Source organism: Pagrus major, chromosome 7 (assembly GCF_040436345.1).
Source record: "Pagrus major chromosome 7, Pma_NU_1.0".
NCBI lineage: Eukaryota > Metazoa > Chordata > Actinopteri > Spariformes > Sparidae > Pagrus > Pagrus major.
In genome coordinates, this window is record NC_133221.1 from 13,612,410 (window position 1) to 13,633,853 (window position 21,444).

General features: G+C 43.0%; 1 protein-coding gene across 1 annotated transcript in view; it reads left to right on the plus strand.

Annotated features, from left to right (window-relative positions):
• Nucleotides 1-21,444, plus strand: part of nkain4 (sodium/potassium transporting ATPase interacting 4) — a 51,896-nt gene that overhangs the window by 24,628 nt on the left and 5,824 nt on the right. Inside the window, exons 4-5 of the mRNA XM_073470621.1 lie at nucleotides 3,322-3,522; nucleotides 14,535-14,595. Coding sequence (XP_073326722.1) covers nucleotides 3,322-3,522; nucleotides 14,535-14,595 — 262 coding nt within the window. The remainder of the gene's footprint in view (nucleotides 1-3,321; nucleotides 3,523-14,534; nucleotides 14,596-21,444) is intronic.

A 21,444-nucleotide genomic window follows, 5' to 3' on the forward strand; every position in this document is an offset into this window, starting at 1 on the left:
TGATTGAGGTCGATTTATTTATTTGAGTTTGTCAAGCACTTTAAACATCAGCACTTTGTTACTTTACTTTTTGCGTGTGCTGTCATTAAAATGAAGAAAAATAATTACCTGCACCTTTATTCCTGTTAACAATGATTTACATAACGTGTGATGAATTTTAATTAAAATGTAAAACATGGGAAACATCACCATCTAAACATGCATGTTAACATTTTAACTATGAACACGTTGGCATGCATTTAACTCAAAGAACAGTTGTGGACATGTAGAGCCTCACAGAGCTGCTAGCATGGCTGTACACTCTGTCTTATTATCATTTTTGTTAAGCACAATCGTTTAGATTTAAATTTTATTGTCCCAGAGGGAGATTTGTTTTTCACAGTCAGTACAACATGAAAAGCTAATCCTGATTTGATCTGATTAGGGATATGAAAGGATTCACATTCAATTTGACTTGATAAAATGCTTCCGAACCACACTGCTGCTCCAGAGAGAGACTTTGTTTAATGTGGTTTCATTACACATGCCTCCACTGTTTCTGTCTATGTATAATCCCTGATACTGATGAGCTGGTCACATGATAAAGGTGTTATCAATAACATGTACTGATGTTTATTTTGTCAGACATCTTTGTGAGCATAAAGTAGGACAGCTCAGTATGACAGCAGAGAAACTCAGCTGCTTTGCCTGGCTTATGATGTATTATTTATGTGCAGTGATCAAATCACATTTTTATATTTGATTTGACAACAGAAACAGATACATCTGTCTGCGACGACAACAAAATCAGGTTTTCAGCAATATTAAAACACAATATCAGCAGAGGCAGATAAACAGTTTTGTTGTTGCTGACATAGAGGGTAAGAAGAAAAAGATATTTAGCCATTATCCTGTTGATTATCCTAAATTATATGGACACATGAGAACGTTTTCAGATTCATTTGCCTCAGTGTGAATGTAGTCTACAACGCTCCCCAGCATTCCTCTCTCTCGCCTTTATTTCAGAGATGATAGCGAACCACCCTTCACACTCCCCTGAATCAATATGCAACCGCGGTGCGTGCACACCTTTTATGAAATGTAGGTAAACACGACACTCTCATCAGAGACAGAAGAGTCTACAACACCCTGTTAGCCACTTCAGTTTGCTCCCTGATGTGATCCCACAAACATAAACTCTCCTCACTGTATTTCAGAAACAATAAATCATGAGAAATAAGATTGTAATCATTTGATGTTAAGCTTTAAAGAATGCCTTGTGTCGCCAGGGATGCCACTAACAGGATTGTCTCCAAATATGTATTGACTTTTGTTAAATATAATAGTTTGAGCAGTATCAGTAGACTAACCTTGAATCTATGATATGGAGGGATTGATTTTGTCTTTGGGGTGCACAGGAGCAGAACAATAACACTCCTGACAGTAAGTTGCCGAGAGCTTCTTAAATATCGACTGCTGACGTACTGTAGTCATGAGTGTGGCTGCAGCTTGGATAGAGACGGTTTCCCTCGCTCGCAGGCTCAATCAGTGGCATCTGTTAAGTCATTAGTCTTCACAATCATACCTATTGACCTTCAGCCGCCCTTGTTTCTTTGACTGTATGAGAGAACAACAGAATGGCAGAGGAGGAGAACAGAGCCAGAGGGTGGTGATGAGTGATTGGCATGAAGATAATGTGCAGCAGCATCGTTATAATATCGTTCACGACTCCTGTTGCAGTCATTTCCACTGGCTGCACAGATCTGTTGTTGAACGTTGGTGCTACCGGTGATTTGTTGTTGATGCATGCGTGTAAGTGTGAGTGGGGGTGGATAGGAATCAGAGATGTTTCCTGACAGCGCTTGGCGCTGTTAATAATGCATGTCTTGTCACCGAGGGGCAGATGCGGGGTTAGATTGCTGTATTGGGGTATTGATTGGTGTGAGCGTCTGTGCGTCTCTATGTGTGGGCTCATATGGCTGTGTGCAAATTGAACAGCACCAGGGTGCACAAGAGCTACATGTATAAAATGCTGGATGTGAAAGTTTAAAAACTAGATCTGAAAACTTTCTGTTGGCTCAGACTGCCTGCGGCTCATGCACTCCTAACCTATGTGTGCATAAAGCTTATGGCCTTTAGAAATTAATCCTCAGTTTTACTAAAGTTACTAAAAGGTTGGTTCCCACAAATATTAGGAAAGAAAGTTCTATTATATTCTCACATATCTTTGGTATTTGGATATTGGTATCCAACAATGCAGAAAGTTTCTGTTTTAGTTGCCCTGGTATTATTATTATTATTAATCTCTACTACATCTATGGATGTGAATTGAGTTACATTTACAGCACAATTTACAGTCACAAAAAACATTCAACAGAAACATCTATTTCCTGAAACGCTGTTTCAGGAAATAGATGTTAAAGTAGCTGTCGCTGTTACTCTGGATAAACCACATAACACACGGTCAGCTGTTTTCATAGGGATTATTTATTAAGCGGAAGGTGGTTCCAAGGAAATCTGTTGACTGCGAGGTCTGTGGATTATCCTGAGAAACAAGCAGACACTTTGTTTTGAGAAAAACACATTGCTGTTTTGAATTCAGTGTAATTTCTCAACGCTTTAAGCATCACAAACGGAATTATTTTTCCTCAGTTGTGAAATCTTAAAGACGATTACCTCAAAAACAGGGCAAATAAATTCTAAAATCAAAACTGTTAGCCTCAGCTTTACTATGTGTGAGTGATAATTAAGCTTTGTTCCTTACAACTTGTAAAATGTATAATGGTGTCTGTTACCTCATGTTCCACTGAGGGTTCACTTGTGTGTGCACTTGCCAAAGAGAGATCATTTGTTTTTGTTAACTCATGGCATCGTGCACCTGGAACACTTTGAGGTTGGAGCACACGCTAAGTAAGATGATGAACTTGGTTAGCGATATATCTGTTAGCGTTTTCATTTTGAGTATGTTGGCATGCTGACATTAGCATTTTGCCCAAAGCACCATGCCTTAGTGCAGTCTTGCCGAGCTGCTAGCAAGGTTGTAGATTCTTCGTCTTGTATGGATTGGATGGATGTCGGGACCCAGTGTCCAGGATCGGGTTGGGTTCGGGTCAGGTTCGATCACATCAACAAAAATGCGGCCCAAGCTTCACTCTAAACTGGATGAACCGACCCTTTGAGCAAAAGAGAGCAATCATAAAAAAACATCCAACATCTACCGCAGGTGTCTAGAGACGAGCTCCCTGCCTCCTGTAATACTCGGTCTTCTCATGAAGAATACATGAATCATAAGTAATAAATAGAGTTCAAGCAAAAAAACAAAATGTTTTTTTCTCCTTTCAGGACAGTGACCTGCTGACATTTAACATCTCAGCCCATCACTCTTGGTGGAGCGAACATGGGCCGGGCTGTGTGAGGAGAGAGATGCCGCAGGCTCCGGGGGTCCGCACCACGGAGAGCCACTCCTACATCACCGTCATGGGCTGCCTCATGGACTACCAGTACATTGAGGTTGTGCACAGCGGCACACAGATTCTTGTTGCTGTGAGTACAAGTTGGTATTGCAACATGTGTCTCTAGACCCTGTTTATTTTCAACTGCAAACATGTGTGAACATGTCACAGGAACTCATCATATTAAATACTTAACACCAGCAGCAACCTCACTCTCTGTGGGATTTCAGCACATGAAAGGTGAACATGATGGAGAGGAAGGTGATGTTTTGTTTCCCTTCAAGCACTTCTCTCAATATAATTTCACAGCAGTTGGTTATTTTGTCTATCGCAGCCTCCCTTCCTCTGTCCCGGTCGCTGAATGAAAAATTGATCTGTTGTTTTGTCTGGCTGAGACTCAGACCTGCCAGCTGCTAACAGGTTACTCAAACACTGGAAGGGCTGTTATTGTCCTCTATATACAGCTCTGTATGAATACACCGAGAACTCACTTCCTGCCAGCGTGCGCATTTGCACACACTCATGTATAACTGACTAACCTAATACTGGACGGAGGCCAGGACACTTTTAGTTGCCAAAACAGCAGGTACTTGGGTTCAGACATGAACGTTACACACATTTACTCACAGTAGCACTCACTTACACACACACTCACGCCTATTTTTCACACTTGTTGTCACTTTAATACATGTGGAGTGGATTTAATGATAGCAGCGGGTGACCGAGAGACACTTCATCAGCCGTCAGTGGGTTTCCCAATCCTGTTGGTTTTTCATTCTTACCCTTTAATCTTGAACTCATTTACACCTGGGAGAGCACAATGAATGCACTTAGCTACATGGCGGATTAGGAAACTTGCCGAGGGACCCAGTGTTGAGGGGCACTGGATTGTACCATTCATCCCATCACCCCCGTGGAGAAATGTAATAAAATGGCTGACCTCACTTTACAGCCCCAACTCTCTCACTGAACTCCATTTTCTTGCAGTCTAGGCAGTGAAATGTTTTTTTCCTTGCCTCACGTGAACCTTTAAGGGATGGTTACACTTTTTTGCCTCCATTTGTACATGGTATTGCCCAATCAAGCATTCCACGGTATCTCCGTGGGAACAGCTCCCAAGAGGGAAAAAGGGGAAATTGGTACTGATATCCCAGCGTCACAAATGGCATCATTTTCCTTCTATCCCCGCTTCCTCTCAGGCTAAAAGCAGAGACCCACTTAGGAAAATAGTCCTTTGAGATGCCCTCTCTTGTTGTAGTTTGTCCCTTTTCCTCTCCGGTGGAAGAGAGAGGCAGACGGAAAGAGAGAGTCGAACAGATGAATGAAAAGACTAGAAACAAAGCGGGGTATCCCTTTTGCATTGCTAGACGGGTTTCAAGGTTGTCGTGAGAGGCCATTAAATATTTAGTTTGGGCTCCAAGGAGCATGTTTCATTAAGATGAAAAATGTGGATCCATTGGCCAGTAATGGAGGCATCATTGTCATCTATCTGGAAGTGAGCCATTCAGAAGTGAAGCTTTGGATTTGGTAAAGTCAGCCCTGTGTTGTTGCCTACAGGCTACATTCAGCCCAACAGTAACTTGAAGGTTTAAAAGATGAGCTTGAAGTGGAGGCAACCTTTTCAAACTGGGATAATGTATTATTCATCGATTCATCACTGAGGGGAATATTTTGCTCCATCTCTGCCCTCATCCTATTCTTTTTTGCCTTTGCTGAAACCCAACTCGTCCGTCCATCCTCCAGTGCACGCTGTCATTGACTGGCTTTAGTTTGCTTCTCTTGTCATAATAATGACTGATTTTTTTCCCGTCAGTGTAGTCAGCAGAAAATCCACATACACCCCCCCCCATCTCCATCCTCCCACTCTCCTGTCTTCTTCTGCTCCTTTGTGCCGCCTTAACTGTTAAATTAAACAGTTGAGCCTGAAAAAACCTCGCCGGTGAGATGTAGGGGTTGTTAGGAATAAAGGTGTGAGAGAGGAGACGAGAAATTGTGCAAGATGTGATATTCAGTTTACATCTGTAGACATAACTCTTACACACTAAAGGGAGAAGTGAGAGATGTCAAGGGGTTGTCAGAGCTGCTCATAAAACAGCCAAAGAATGTGCTCACACACAGGCAGATATCATATCATTTAGCGTAGGTTATTGCTGCCACAGGCGATGCTTTCTTCTGTTGCCTCTCTGTTCCCTGGGAAGCTGCATTGGGAGGATCGTGTGGAAGTTGATAATGGGAGGACGGCAACCTTCGTCATTCTCTCGTTCCATTGCTCATTTCCTTTTTCTTCATCTATAGCTTCCCCCCACTCACACACTCTCCGATCTGTCTGTCTTCCTGTCTCCTTTTCCTGCTCAGATCACACACTGCTTGACCTTCATGCCAGTCATATTCCCACGGAAGAGTTCCCAAGTCAAATGAAATGCACTTCTCTTCTCTTGCCTTCATTTCTCGCTCACTGTCACTTTTGCCCCTTCTCTCGTTTTCTCTGGCGCTCAGATGGCTCGGTCACGTAAGGTGGGATTCTCTAAAGGCAGCTCAAGATTCAATTTGATTCCGATTCAGAGGGCTCATATGCGATTATAAAGAGATGTTTTTATTTATACATGATTTATTTTTTTCTCACTGAATACTTGCTGCCTTTACAACATAGAGTATAACCGTGTACAGATCCATAATTCAAATAAACCGATGAATTTACTTCCATTGTCTTTGCTCACGCTCAGCCATCCTCACCTCAAAGGACCCAAAAACAAGGCGGGTTGAAAAAACAAAAAGCGAGTTTTGATGATCTAAAGCTGTAGTCCATGCAACAAAAGGCAAGCAAGACATGACAAAAAGTAGCCTAGCTTACAACGTAAACACGACCTGTTTAAGTCCAATTGGTTCAGCCGTAAGTAACGTACAGCCCAGTATTACAAAACAGAATGGGATGAATATAAGAATAGACTTTTTTTTTTTTTTACCGTCATGTCTGTGTGAAAGTGCGCTGTGTTTGACAGCAGGGGCCAGAGGAGGCTGGAGGACGATAAAAGGCCCCTGGTTGGTTACAGGGGGTCCCCTCAGTAGGTCTGGCGTGGGCAGAACCCTGTGATCACCACTTGGGGCTGTGCTTTCAGATGGGGTTGTGTGTGTTTTGTGATTGGTGGGATTCATTCAGCTCAGCTGCATGAAAACAGAAGGGCCCTTCTCTTACATCCCCCACCCACTCATCCAAAAGGTCAGGGTGCTCACTTTGATAAGTCCATTAGTCCATATTATGTTTTCATACTGTCATGCTGAACAACCATCACCACTGTGGTGAATATGTTGCTTTTAATTTGTGTGTATGGTGCATGGGGAGCCAACTGGGAGGATCTTTGATGTGCCAGTATTTGAAGTCCACTAATGTGTCCTGAATCGGTAAATGGCCACGCATTGTCGAGTGTTATAATAGCATTAAGTACCTCTGCAATATGTCAGCGCTGACATTGCAGTGTAACTGCACGGCAAGTTTTACAGCATCTGCTTCAAAGGATTATAAAGATCCCGGGATTAAAAGACTTATGATGCAGTAGTGAGCAGTTATTAGGTCTGCTGGCTGCTGCCAAAAACAGGGAGGAGAAGAGAAAGACCTCAAGACCAGAGGAGAGAATTAGTCTCCAGCGGGCCACTGAATATTGTGTCGGGCTACTCACAGTACATCATAAAGACATGACTGCCCGGCCTGCCATTATACTTCAAAGGCTGTCGCTGCCAAGAGCTTTAATTGTTAATCTGTTTTGCAGCGAAATGGATTTTCCTCAGATTAATTTTAGTCTAATATTTGGTCTCTTTAAACTTCTGAGAGTAGGCTAGAAGACAAAGAAATGGGAACAGAGGAGAACTTGGAAGTGAAAAACAAGCAAGTCAATCCTCTCTAGCGGCATGCTTGTTTTTATTTTTTTAGGATTTCTTTTTGTTTTTTCTACGTACAGTGTGTACCGGTCGTTGTATTTACCAGCTTGTTTTGCCTTATGTCCATTTGTTCTCTTGGTCCACAGAGCCCCATTTCTCTCCCTTTCATTAAAGCCCTTTTGGTATATGCATTCTACCCCTGAAAATGTTCAGGAACCTTTCCTGCATGGGGTCATGTCTGAATGGGAGCAGGGATCAATACTGTTATGAACAAAAGCAGTAACATTGCAGGGACAAGAAAATAAAGCAATCACAGAGATGGGACAGTGCCTTGTCCCATCTATTCTTGCATTGTGTGGCATATGAGAAAAGTTGCAAGATGGAAAATGTTGGTGAATGAGGCTGCATGACTATTTACATGAATAGTGAAAATCACCAGCGGGACCTGAAAGGTTATTCCAGTAATTTACTGAGAACTACTTGTGAAAGAGATACAGATCTAAAATCCTCTGTATGGGGCTACTGAGGAACACAGTATTTTTATTACAGCTTTATTTCTGCATGGGCAGCCTCTTGTGTCTGCGTGGTGTGTTTTTGGACACCAGCATGCTTTTATTTGCAGTTATTTGATGTAAAAGATGCAAATCAGCACAACAGACACTTAACAACCCCATGTAAGCTGTATAAGCTGTATAGATCTGTGTGTGTGTGTGTGTGTGTGTGTTCACATTCGGAGAGGGGGCTGGGTAGGAAAGAACAGGTGGATGTGGTCTCCACAGTCCCCATCTCATCATGTTTTGTCATTAAACATGCAGCTGCCCGCGGACAAACACACACATCTAATTTTCTGCAGAGACACACGCTCCATATTGTGAGGCACATAGTCGAGTGTAATTAACCTACAAGACATCTGCACCATCCCGTCTCCCGCTCTCTTTCTGCTCCTCCTGTCCCCCCGTGTGATATATTTTTACCTACGAATTCCTTTCATTATCGTACACTTAGTGAATTTTCTCTTGACACTGAGCCACAATCAATAGTGTGTTAATTAGCTTGTAGATCGACTCAGATATCCATCGCTGCACACACATGTGAACAGGCCAGACGGCTGTGGAGAGGAGGCATCTCTTAGTTCCTTATGAATTTAAAATACTAAAAAACACAGACAGATAAACAACCAGCCGCGACCAACAGTTATTTAATTATTGATGAATATGTTAAACGTTTGTGTAAATAACTGATTAGCTGCCTATTCAGTTTCTCAAAGTATTGAAAAAATGCCCATCAAAATTTCCAAGAGACCAAAGGGGGGCTTCTTTCTGTCTGGCCAAAACTGAATAAAATTCAATTTATTATGATATTAAACAGAGAAAAACAGCAAATTCAGTGAGTGTCTGGCACTTTTGACCAGACTAGCTGCATGTTTCTAGAGATTGCAATGTCAGCCTGTCCATCCATCCTTCAATCAGTTTGTTCCGGATGGAAATATCTCAAAAACTGTATGATGTGTTGCCATACATGATTGCATGTTAGCATTGTAATTAGGGGCATGTTAGCATGCAGACATTGTAGCTCGAAGTACAGCTGTGTCTAATCACAGGCTTACAGAGCTACTACCATGGCTGTAGACTCTTAGTAACATTGCTTGATAAATGAGACGATCAATCCTTTACCAAGATTACATTTTCTACTAATCAATTGAACAACTGCACAGATACACTGAGACTGAAAAGTCCTATAGTAACACTTTTACAACAAAAAATGCAGATTTTTTTAACGCAGGTAAACCTGATTAAATAGGCGTTTGACGCCTTGCCTATTGCCAGGAGATGAGTTTGCCTTTCTATTATTTTCCTTCCTGACATGTCACATTCTGCATCATAACATGCCGGAAAACAGAGTCGAAACAGCAGAAATCAGCATCTATCTCATCGGACTACATCCAGAAGACATTTGTTTTTAAGTTTTAATCAAAAACATTCTGAATTAGACGCATCATTTTCCCCGGAGCTGATAACGGAAGCTGCTGAGGAGTGAGACATCTCACTTTTCTCGTCTCTGTTGAGAGTTGCACGTTCACAGGAAGCACGGGAGCCCCTGACAATGGTAATTTTTTTTTCTGTTTCTCTTTCAAACCCAGCGCTGACTTAATGATGTTTGAGTGCGACTTGAACAGAGACGGATTTAAAAGTATCAGCGAGCCAGTGTCCTTAACTTCAGCACGTCACATTATCGCGCCAGAATAGGGGCGAAAATTAGTGTGTTCACCCGGGTGTTGTGTTCACATTACAGTTAATTGGAGCTCCGGTGACCACTGCAGACTAATTTGATGCGGGAGTAGATGCCGACATTCACACTGAAGATAAAAACTAGATTTTATCAGGTGTCAGTTGTTTTTTTGTCCAGCGTGACAGGGGTATAAAATGTAAATCCAAATAATTGACTGTAAACCTAATTTATTGTTGCTGTAACTGAGCAGTCTAAGCTTCTTATCATGAAATAGATTCATGTCTAATGGTCTGATGTTTATGAGTGAGTGTGCATTGTCAAAGGTGGTGATGTGACTTTATGGACTGGCACATTCAGTCCAAACTCGACCTTCATTAGCCTATGCAAATGCAAGTAACCTTCTTTTCTAGCTCAGCAGCTGGCCTTCTTCCCACTCACACACACATGAATGCCTGAGCCTTAAACTTCTTTTCACCCTCATTATCTGAAAGGAGAAATGCAGATAATGCTGAACTATCACAAATACGTCGTTTAGTTTCCTCTACAACACAATAAATAGTAAATGAAGGCCCATCGGAGGAAGGCTTTGCTTTTGATGATTTCCCACGTCGAACGCTGAACTTTTCGTGCCCGTTTTTTCTGCCTTCTTGCTTCCTTCTGTCAGTTGTCCAGATCACTGTTGACTGCTCCACAACCTGCAGAGAGGAGGGCGGCATTTTCATGTTAGAGCAATAATAAAACACACACAGACACATAGAGAGGGGCAGAGAAAAGATGACAGAGGATATTTTCAGGTTGAGGAGAGTAAAAGGAGAGTTCAGAGTAAAAGGGGAAAAAAACCCAAATGATTGACAGCTAAATGAGTTGGCTTTGGTGTGGCACGTCCTCACAGACAGACCGAGATCGAGCCTCAGAGGACATGCGGGGGCTTTATGAGCTTAATTAATTTGACATTAATCTCTAAAATGATCCCTGAACTCTGAAGTGACGAGGGGAAGTCAGAGAAGAAAGCTAGAGGCAGTGTATGTGTGTGCGTATGTGAGAGAGAGCGGATTCATGAGCGTGAATTAAGGCCATTTAATATGCAGGGATATATAAGTGGAATTGTCACTTTTCATTTAGGACACTGACCTATATTAGCTAAGGACAACAGTGCCTCCAGCAAAAGGCCACCAAGTGTTCACTTCAGTGATCTTAGTAACTTCCTGTATGTCACACTTAATGTGCCGAAGCCAATAGAAAAGAAAACTAGAGAACGAAGTGGTGTAAAATCAGCCCTTATTGGGACATGAAACATCCAGAGTTTATACTGTCAGCAGCGATCAGACGAGGAATGAGAAGTGGATTAAAGATATGCATTTCCATGAAATTTCTAATGTGTTGGATTTGTCTATTCACAAGTGTTATTGTGTGTGCGCTCTTTCTCTCTTTTTTCCCACGCACACATTCATAGACACATGCAGGTGATGAATTAAAGGTGAACCCTCAACAAATGAAGCATAAGGCAAGCAGATGCCCATGCAGGGCACAAAGGGTCACTGAATGGTTTGACGAGCAGGAAAATGGACTGAATCATACGGAGGATAGTGTTTGAGTTTGAGATGCACTGATTACAATTTTCTTGGCCGATTCCTATCTCTGATTTTTTCAAAAGCCTGACCTGCCAATTCCATTCTTTGATGATCCCAATTTTCTTCTTCTATGAACTATAATTAACAGCATACACGAACATTTTTGTCACCTTTTTTTGATGGAAAATTCAATTGTGTGTGAAATCAAACACTGGCTATTATATAACTAATAAAAATAACACGTTGTGAGCTATTTTAATGGCAACTATCTTTCTCCAGGAAGTTAAATTTTTTTTACCTGAACTAGTTTCTCTCATCAAAACAAACACCATACTTGCGTCGAAAGGACCTTTTGATTTTTCTCTTACTTGCGGAGGACAATCACTTGTGACGTGGCCACCATCTGCGATCTGTGGGTCAGTACTTGAATTGTACAGTAACTGTTTTTGTGAAGTGTGTTTTTGTGTGAGTTTAAAGACTCATCAGACACCAAAACACAGCAGAGCATTTTATCATATTATGAGACAAGATTTCACAACTCTGGAGTAGTTATCTTGGCAGCAATTACTTTATCCTCTGTCTCGAAAGAGGGACAGGTAAACAGTAGAATTACACTGTGCATGTTGCAATGTAATCTACCAGGAATGTGCCCTATTATTATACATATTTGATTGGCCGGCACTGTGTGTTGGAACATGTCGACACACCGTGTTGCGTAAAAAGTGGAGCCGGGTCCGTTATTTTTGGATGACCCTGCACTTTTCCCCCCGGTGCCCTCTAAATCTGCACTCCCGCTGTGTCAACACATGAGTCTGATTTAAATGTTTTTCCACAAAGTGTTGTTTTTATTGGCCTAATACAGTGTTCTCCGCGACAACCATCAAAACACCAGTTGGGAGAATAGTGTTCGTGCACCCAGTAGAGTCCCAGACACTCGCAGCCCGTCATGAAAATTAAACAAACGTGCACTCATGCATAGATATTAACTCATGCGAGCGCACACTTTTACAGCTAAAACACACACACAGACACAATGCAGCTGAAAACAGGGTGTGCTCCCTGCTGTTAACACCATCTTGTGTTTGACACTGGCTTTATACATATGCTAATTCACCTCCATTTCACCGCCACCGTAATGGATGGGGTGAGACCAGCAATTAGATGGTAGAGAAAAAAAACCCGAGTGAGAGAAAAGCAGAGGGAAGAGTTATGTATCTTATCTCGCCCACACAGAGACAGACCCATTCTCTTTTCTACCAGACTCTACACCTGAGTTTCATTCATAAATAAAACATTTAATCTACATCTGGATGAACTTCAATAAAGGCCCAATATATAGAATACATTAAAAAATGACATTAAACTCAAATGATGGAGATGAAAGTCCTGCAAACTGCACAACATCTTTGTTCCTCTAATAATTCCTTCAGCCAAGTTAAGTTGTAGGTTGAATGAATGTTATATAAATAGCGACCATCGCACTGAGTCAGTCCCCCCCTGGGTTTTGTGTTTGTGTACCCAGTGTGTAAGGAGGGCAGCGTTCCCGACTCTCTTTTAATTGGCATGGCAGAGTGCCAAATGATGGATGGATGCCTGGATGGGTGAAGAGAGACTGTCTCTCACTGTCTGTTTCTGAGTCGATGGCAGCCATCTGCCAGTTCCACAGGCTATTCTCAGCACCGGGTGTCGGCGTACAGTCGCGTTGTGTGCTCACTCTGTTGCTTTCTGGTGTGTTTGTACATAGAAGCTACTACTGTATGTACACTCCAGAAGTCCTGTCAACTCTGAAAGCATTGCAAGCTGTGATAGTAGTGCTGACACCTTTTTAAGGTGAAGAGGCTTACTTTTTGAGCAAAAGGTTTGTGTTTTACACAGTCGGCGCCCTTGTTTCAGGACATCTGGTGGATAAAAGCTCAATTTTCACTCTGGTTTTGTTTTCCACCAGTTCCTGAGGAAAATATTTGAGTCTTTGGTAGTGAAATGCTGCTCTATAGTTATTCCACCAGCAGGCCGGTTCAGTTCAGCTCAGTGTGTTACACATAACAACAGCTATTTCTGCGTTTCCGTTATCAAAGGTTGTGGGTGGTACCAAAAGAACCCCTCTGTGCCATCCCATTTTTGTGTTACCCTTCTGTTGAAGTACATAGCACCACTGACTGGTCAGTCCAAACAACCAGTGTTATCTTTCACCACCTGTGCTCTGATGTAGGATTTCCCAAACTCCTGTTTTTTTCAGCAGGAAAAGCGTGTTTCCTTGTTGTAATAAAAACCACATACCAAGAAGAAAGTACACACAAGGTGTTTGCTGTGCGTAGGGGAGAGCAAGAGAGAGTGAGCAGCAGAAAAACAACGTTGAATGCGAGTGCGATGCGGAGCAGAGGGAGAAACGTTAGCAGTTTGCATATGTTGTCAGTCTGGCAGTAATATATAGAATAGGTCACAGCGTGTCAGTTAAAGAGTCAAGACCAGTCTCCCAGGTTGTTTCCCAACTCCTGGATAAGTGAAAACTGGTTACCCCCAAAGCCTGGACGGTAACAACCCCGCCTCCATTAGTCTGCAGTGGAAACACTAAACAGATGAAGGGTTGAGGTTAGAGCCGGACGGATACTCGATGTTTGGAGCCGATGCTGATGCTGATATTAGGAAGTAAAACATTCAGGTGATCCATATATTGGCCAATATACACACATTGTTTGCTTTAATCCCTCAAATCAGGCACTTGTGACAAAAATGTGTAAAAGTTTTCATGTTGGTACATACTGTAGGGGACAAAATAAACGCCGATACAGATATATCTGTGTTCAGCCAGTATCAGCCAATAATATCTGCCAGCCGATATATCGGTCAGGCTCTAGTTTAGGTACATTAATTAAGGGTTACATACGTGTTCCAAGGGTATGAGGCTGCTAACTTTGTGTGTCTGCCCTGTGGTGCTGGACAGGTAGAGATATTGAGAGCTGTCTGCTCAATCAGAAGTGGGCCAGAAAACCAAAATAAAATGAGCTGAATGATGCGATAGTCTAAAAAATGACTGAAAATCATGAAAAATGTCTCCAGAACATAAGGTGATGTCTTCACGCTCCTTGTCTGTCCAAAACCCTGATAATTGTTTAGCATTTTTGTCGATTGTCAGCTTTCACTCAATCTTAAAAAAGTAGCCGAAAAACACACTCGATCATCAAAACTTTTGGCAGTAGATTTACTGTCAAATAATCGGTGTTGCACAGTCTTGCATCATCTGCCCGCCTGTGGATCCTTCAGAACACGCAGCCATCACGTCTCAAGTCGAGGTTGCATCCCCGCAAAAATTCTTTTTCCAGATGTTCTGTATTATCATTGTGTTGATCAAAGCAAACACACAGCTGTTTATCAACTGCACACCGCCTGCTCTGTGGAGTCTAACCCTTCTTGTTTGCTTGTGTGTTCACAGCTCCTGGGCTTCGTGTACGCCTGTTATGTTGTCAGCGCTATCACCGAGGAGGAGGACAGCTGTGAGTTGCTTAACCTCACCCTTACACACACACACACACACACACACACACACATGCAAAATCATCCATGAATCGAGCCTTGTAGCAACTAATGAATCATACCAAGATCCGCTCACACATGTGAGATGGGGAATCACCAGAGTTAAGGAGAACAGGGCTACATGTTTCTTTATCTCCCTCTCCTCCTCTCCCGCCCTGCACCATCACTGCTCCGACTCTCTCCTTTCTCCCTCCTCTCTCCTCCCCCACACCAGCTGGGCCCTGTCTCTCTCTCCCTCCAGAACCAAAGGAGCCATGTGTTCCCTCTCCACACCTCCTTCAGCCATTCTTCTTGTTTCACGTGTCGCCTCGTCTCTGCTCCTCGTCACTCTGTGTGGTCCTCGCCGTTGTTGTAAAACCTCCTTTAATGTACTCTGGCTTTCACTTTTCTCACTTTCTTCTCTCCATGTGCCCCCTTGTGTGTCGCTCCAGCTGTCTGTTGCCTGGCTGGGGTTGGGTTTTTTTGGGGTTTTTTTTTTTTTTTTTTATGCAGCAGGATTGCACCTCCCCCACTCCCTTGTTCAAACAGACACACACACCTTCCCTCCTCGTGTCTGTCTTCCCCGCAGCTAGTCAAACATGTACATCCTTCCTCTGAAGTGGCTCCTCGATGTGTTATCTCAGCGCTCTGGCTCGGTGTCGACGTCTGTTGGATCTTGTTAAACCTTTAACGTGGAGTCAGATGAGGGCATGCATACAGCAGGAGGAGAGGGTGTGGGAAAAGACGACGGGGGATCATGAAACGAGTCATAAGAGAAGACGGAGAAACCAGAGAAGGACACTCGTGATAAATGACCCAGCTGCTGTGACCTCATAGGCAGCAGGTCAGAGGTCGTGCTGGAGGTTAGCCAATCAGGGGAGGAAACATTTGATCTAAGGGGTCAGGGGGAGTCATAAATATCTGATTAGCACCGCAGGAACTTTCCAGGACGCATAGCGATGTCCTCATGCGTGAGAATCTGCTCTTACATATTTCGGCCTTGTAAATTCAAGCCAATGCTGTGAAACCAACAGGCTGAATGTATGAGGATTAGCTAAGATTAAAGTGGAGGGTCTCAGGTATTCATGCTTATTAAAATAAAAAATCTGGAGCCTGGCTGTAATCATGTCCTGTTTCAAGAAGCCTAAATTGCTAATTTGATTTGAAAAGCAAGCACTACATGCACTAATTGCATCTTGAAACAGCAGACTCATGTCATTTGGAGGGAATCGTGATGTGGTGTTCCTGCGCAGTTCTTTGGTGGTCACATACCAGAGATTCACTGGCTGTGAGTGGTTAGCATCAGCACCCCACCCTCCCAGCTCTGGGCAGTACCACTTAATCACCAGTCACCCCTAAGTAATCCCTGGAGGGCAATACCGTTTCAGCAAGGAGTCGAGTCAACTAAAAAAACGAGAAAGACTTTCCAACCTCAAAGACGTTTCCTTTTGTTTTTCTGACATTTGAACTTCATTCATCCCCTGTGTGGATCTGCTGGCACATTTTCTGTTTGTTTAAACGCATGGTGGATACTCATCCATGCTCTGAAAAAAAGATAAATCTAACAAGAGAGCAACAGGGAGAGGTTGGTTTAAAAAAAAGCTTGGGGGTTGAAAACAGAACATGGTATGATTTTTATTGGTTTTAATTATCTTGTAGTTCTTCTCTGATGCGAGCTGTGCTGGAGGAAAACGCTGCTACATCGCTTCCAACTTCTGCCTCTTTGTTATTGTAATCAGCCCTTTGCCTGCACACACGCACACGCATACAAACGTATTTGTTCATGCAGACACAGGTGCACAGACACACACGCTCACTCTCAGCAACACAAAAAGCAGCTAAGGCACTTTGCCGCTCTCGTTTTCCCCTTCCCCTTGATGTGTAGATTAAAGCAGGTTTCTGCATTGAGCTCCCCGGCTGCCTCAGCATCTCTCCTCCTACTTCTCTCTTCATTTCTGTTTCTGGTTTTCTTCACAGGTAGATGGAATAATCATGTATCAGACTCCAATCTTAGTGTGTTTAGGAAAATCTTCGCTCCGTCTCTTTTCCCATCTCTCGCTTTCCGAGCTTTAATGAGTAGCGCTTGTAAAACGTTAGAGGTCCCTGGTCACTCGTTGCATCAGCCTCATTAAGCGCCGTGCTGGTCAATAACTTCTTCAGTTGATTGCGCCTCAGCAAGAGAAGAAAGGCAGGTACAATCCTCAGGAGAGGGCAGAAAGAGAGGGAAGAGAGAGGGAAAGACGGGAAGAGGAGTACATGAGGGGGGCAAAGAGGAGTGTTTGTGAAGGAGCAAACCGAGGAGGGAGAAAGGAGAGGGGGCAATAAGCAGGAACAAACAACACGAGACGAGACGAGATGAGCTTTTCACGAATAAGGAGATAAGACAGGAATTCCTCTCATGCCGAGCACTCTCTCACTCTCCAGGGAGATGGGTGAGTTAGATTTGAGTGCTCAGGCTTGCGTAAAGAGTAGCGCAATGAAACACACGCACACATACACACACATTCACACACACACACTCGCAAAGAGCCGAGAAGACACAATGGGCAGAATAACAAGCATCATATACCATCAGCTCAGGGTTCGACATGGCTTTTAGACTTCATTTGTGATACTGTGTGTGTGTGTGTGTGTGTGTGTGTGTGTGTGTGTGTGTGTGTGTGTGACGTGTGTGATCTCCCTTTTGATATGACCATCTCTCTTTCTCTCTCACTCTATTAGTGAGCGTGTGTGTGCACTCACACTTACCTGCTATGTTGTTGTCTGTGTGTGCATGTCGACTGACTGACTGACTGCGTGCGGGTGTTTTTTGTGTACTTGTGCATGTGAATTTGTTATCGGTGGTGAGCAGACACACCGACAGAGTGAGTGGTGGGGAAAATCCTCTTTGTAAAGTAGGTCATGGAGTTAGAAGCCTAGCGCCGGGATAAGCTTGCTTTAGCATGTCTGCTAATTATGCTGCCGCCCTCTGTGCTGAGTCACATCCCCAGAAAATCCTCCCCAGCAGACAGGGAAACTGGAGGGATGGATTGGTGTCGAGGTGGCAGGCAGCATATCCTCAGGGTGTAAAGTGAAAAGGTCAATACGTTAAAAAAAAAACAACAATCACCTCAAGTATGCTTTATAAAACGCGTCAGACGAGTAGAACACTCAGAGAGTTTGAATGGGCCTTTTCACAATATTCCGAAAAGCACAGGTGGACATGATAAAATGAATGATGGCTGAATTCCATTTAGCTGCTTCAGTTCCAGGCAGGCTACATTGAACACATAATGTTGACTGCTGCAACACCACACTTCCACTGTAATCAATGAAACTGGCTAAACCAGGCGTGGAGCGGAGCGTAAGTGGTGCATATGCAACACCAAGATCCACTCTTTAGGTATAGAAATAGACCAGGCTTCTCTTTGTATTTTTTAAGTGAAGTTGTTGCGACATTTTTATACAGAAATTTGTTTTACAGTGTCAATATTTTGTTAAATTAAACCAACTATTTACAGGAAATGACTCTAGCTGGTTACGCGTTAAATAAGTTGCATGTTCAATGTAGCCAGAGACTGTCAGGGTCCAAGCAGAAGTACAGTTCAGGCACTGAAATGATCTCAAAGTATAAGAGTTAAAAGTTTCCCTCTGAAGGACATTTCTACCAGCCATTTCTGAGCAAAGCTAACTGAACCTCACTTCATATTAATATAATAGAGGGAATGACCTAGTTCAGTTTCATCCATGTTGCTGCCTTTGTCACTGACACGCCTTTTCTCCCCAATTGAGTTTCCTTCTCGTTACGTCTTTTATATAGAAGATACAACAATGTAGGGGGTTGAAGTAAAAAGTTGTCAGAAAAAATCATTCTGTAGAAAAGTGCTGCTTATGTGGCTTGCTACCGTTCCCTGTTTTCCCATCAATATTTTGCATACTCATGCTAATGTAAAACATACAGCACTAAAAGTCTTGTTTTTGTGGGTAAATAAATCTTGATTATGATTTAGTTCAAATGCATGTTTCTAATGTTAACCATCATGTTTCCACATTATTTGTTTATATTCGTTGAGTGCCTTTCTCACCTTTTCTCATGTGTTGCCTGGTTACTGCGCACACAGCCTGGGCTTGATTGACAGCTCCCTCACACTCGTGTTAGTTTTGTTATCATTTCTTCTCAGTACACAGAGCTCGATGTAATTCTGAGCATCCACCCAACGTGACTACACGTCCTATCAAGCAGGGGAATTGAAAAAACACCTCTGTGGGTGTGCAGAGCACTGAAGCTGCATTTTCATGCAAATATGCACTCAAGTTTTGGGTGGAGTTGTAAATATAGTAAGCACCATGTGTGCAGTTTCCACATGATCAGCAGGGGTGATTCCTTGTTGTGTCACAGCATTCTCGCTTTGCACTTGCCGGAGCTATTTTCAGTTGTAAACAGACACAGAAACACGTTTCAAGCTTCTGAGAACAGAATACAGTTAGTTAAAGGTAGCTCGGCACTGGATGACAAAAGTATTTTCTGTATTCATTTACACATAATCCGACTAGACAAAATTTCCAGAGGCTCTCCTGGTCTATCTTCGCCTGCAGGCTTACTCCTCCTTGCACAGATGATTAACCTTAAATACACTCTCAATCAAACATACCTGAAGGTTTCATATGCAAAATAACTAAGCATAAAACCGCTAAACCAGTCTTTAAAGTAAATGAGTAGTGTGTATAGCAATGATGGCTGTGTAATGGTGTGTGAGGACAGAGATGCAGCACTGCAGAATCGAGCCAACTACGAGGAGCTCCCTTAAATACCGAGTGTGTGTGAGAGAGAGAGACAGAAAGAGAGGGCGAGCACACTTGTGTCTCGTACTTCACCCCTTCTAGCTTAACTGCAGACAGGTTCTGAGGGCTTGAATTATCCGTCTGCCCTTTATCTCTCTCCCTGTCTTTGTCTCTCTCCTTGTTTTTCTCGATCTTCCTCACACCAACACTGTTTTTCTCTCCTGGCCTTTTTCCTTTTATCTCTGTGCTTGTGTTTCATGTCAGTGTCAGCTGACCAACCCCTTCAAACACACACACGGTGGGAGATGCAGCTGCATACTGTATACTGAACAGGTCCAGGACCAGTTTGCACTTGAACTGAAAAGTAATCGTCTTGTGTTACTCCCTGCTTCTTGAGGGGCTTCGCATAGATACCTTAACTGTTGACCTACATACCTTTCATTTCTTGCGTGCGTCCACACAAGTGAAAATCCGCTTTCCCGTTCCGGCTGAAAGAAACTGAGCAGGATCACCAAAGCGACGATCAGCTGCCAATATGTGTTTCCAAGGCCACTGTCAGCATCGGAGAAGACAAATTGAACACGCTGTTTAATGTTGTACGTGTTACATCCTCACTGGTGTAAACTGACTTTTTTTTTTTTTCAACGTCTGCCATCCACACTGAAATGCCAAATTAGCAAAGAGCTTGAATTGTCTTTTGAGAATAAACAGGCCATCTGAGGCTTTCCACCATCTAAGCAGCCTTTTACATGAATTTTCAAAGGGTTGTTTGCTGGTGGATCAAGCATAAAAAACAGATTGTTTACAAGAATTGTTTACTGATTCAGGGTTCAGTGAGCAGCATGGAAGATCCACTTCAAGGTCAGGGTCAGAGGAATGCATGAGAATTAATTGGAAAAAAGGTTCAACAATGGAGATGCAATTAACAGCCTGGCATGCATTGTACAGTATGAAGGAGTGATGCATGGGAGGGTCATAAGTGATGCTTTTAAGGTACAACAACTAATGTTTTGACACATGGATGGATAGATGGATAGATAGATTATCTATTATTATCTGAAGCGTGGGTGCCCCTGCAAAATAGTGTCGGGTTGAACTTGTTTTGCACGTGGGGAGCCGGGCATACCCCTGGGTTTCAGATGGTTAAAACCCAGCAAAAGAAATGGTAAGAGTTGCAAGCTTGTTTACATCCGTACCGTTAGCGTCCAGTAACTTGCCATTTTCAGCATATAGGTTGCTAGCTCGGAGGCTGTTGTTGTTGTTGTTGTTGTTTGCTGTAGTGACAGGTATTTGGAAAACGGGAACACATAGATAGCGGAAGGGAGAGGAGCGTGACCTGAAATAGCCGTCTACATACACTGAGTCAGACTAATACTTAGGGTACACAAGTGTGATTTGGAAAACTTGAAGGCTTCAGCGTACACACTGAGAATTGACTTTACAGTGAAGGAGACATCTTGTTCCTCCTTATTCATATATTCTAAAACTTTTAATGAGGGGGGAAGAGGGGCTGGCATTTTAAGGATTTCAATGTAGTAAACATATTTTTCTCTGCTAAAAAACATGTCAGACACACATTAGATAATATTTATGTCCCTAATACTTGTGTAGAGGGAAAAATCTGTTTCACATTTCACTGCAATCCATCCAACAGTTGTCATGTTTTTTCCCCATGAAGCAAAGCGTTGGATTGACAGGCTGACGGATGGACAGGCGCTGCCATCCCCGCAGCTGCTAGTGTGTCTAAAAATGGCAACCATCATTATCATCTAACTGTATTCCTCGGCACAGTTTATCATAGCAAGGGACGGATCCCCACCTGCTTCTAATGAGAAAACCACTGGTACAGAAAAGATCAGGGAAGAGGTCTTTGTGTGTGTGTGTGTGTGTGTGTGTGTGTGTGTGTGTGTGTGTGTGTACAGATGAAACAGAGAATCCCAGGAAACCAGGGCAGGGTCAGAGGAAAGGAAAGGGACAGTCGCCTCCACCCTCACAACACCCTGTGGCTCTCGGCGCTCATCCTGCCCACCTATCAGTATTCAGCAGGCCGCCCCTGCCTCCTCTTATCA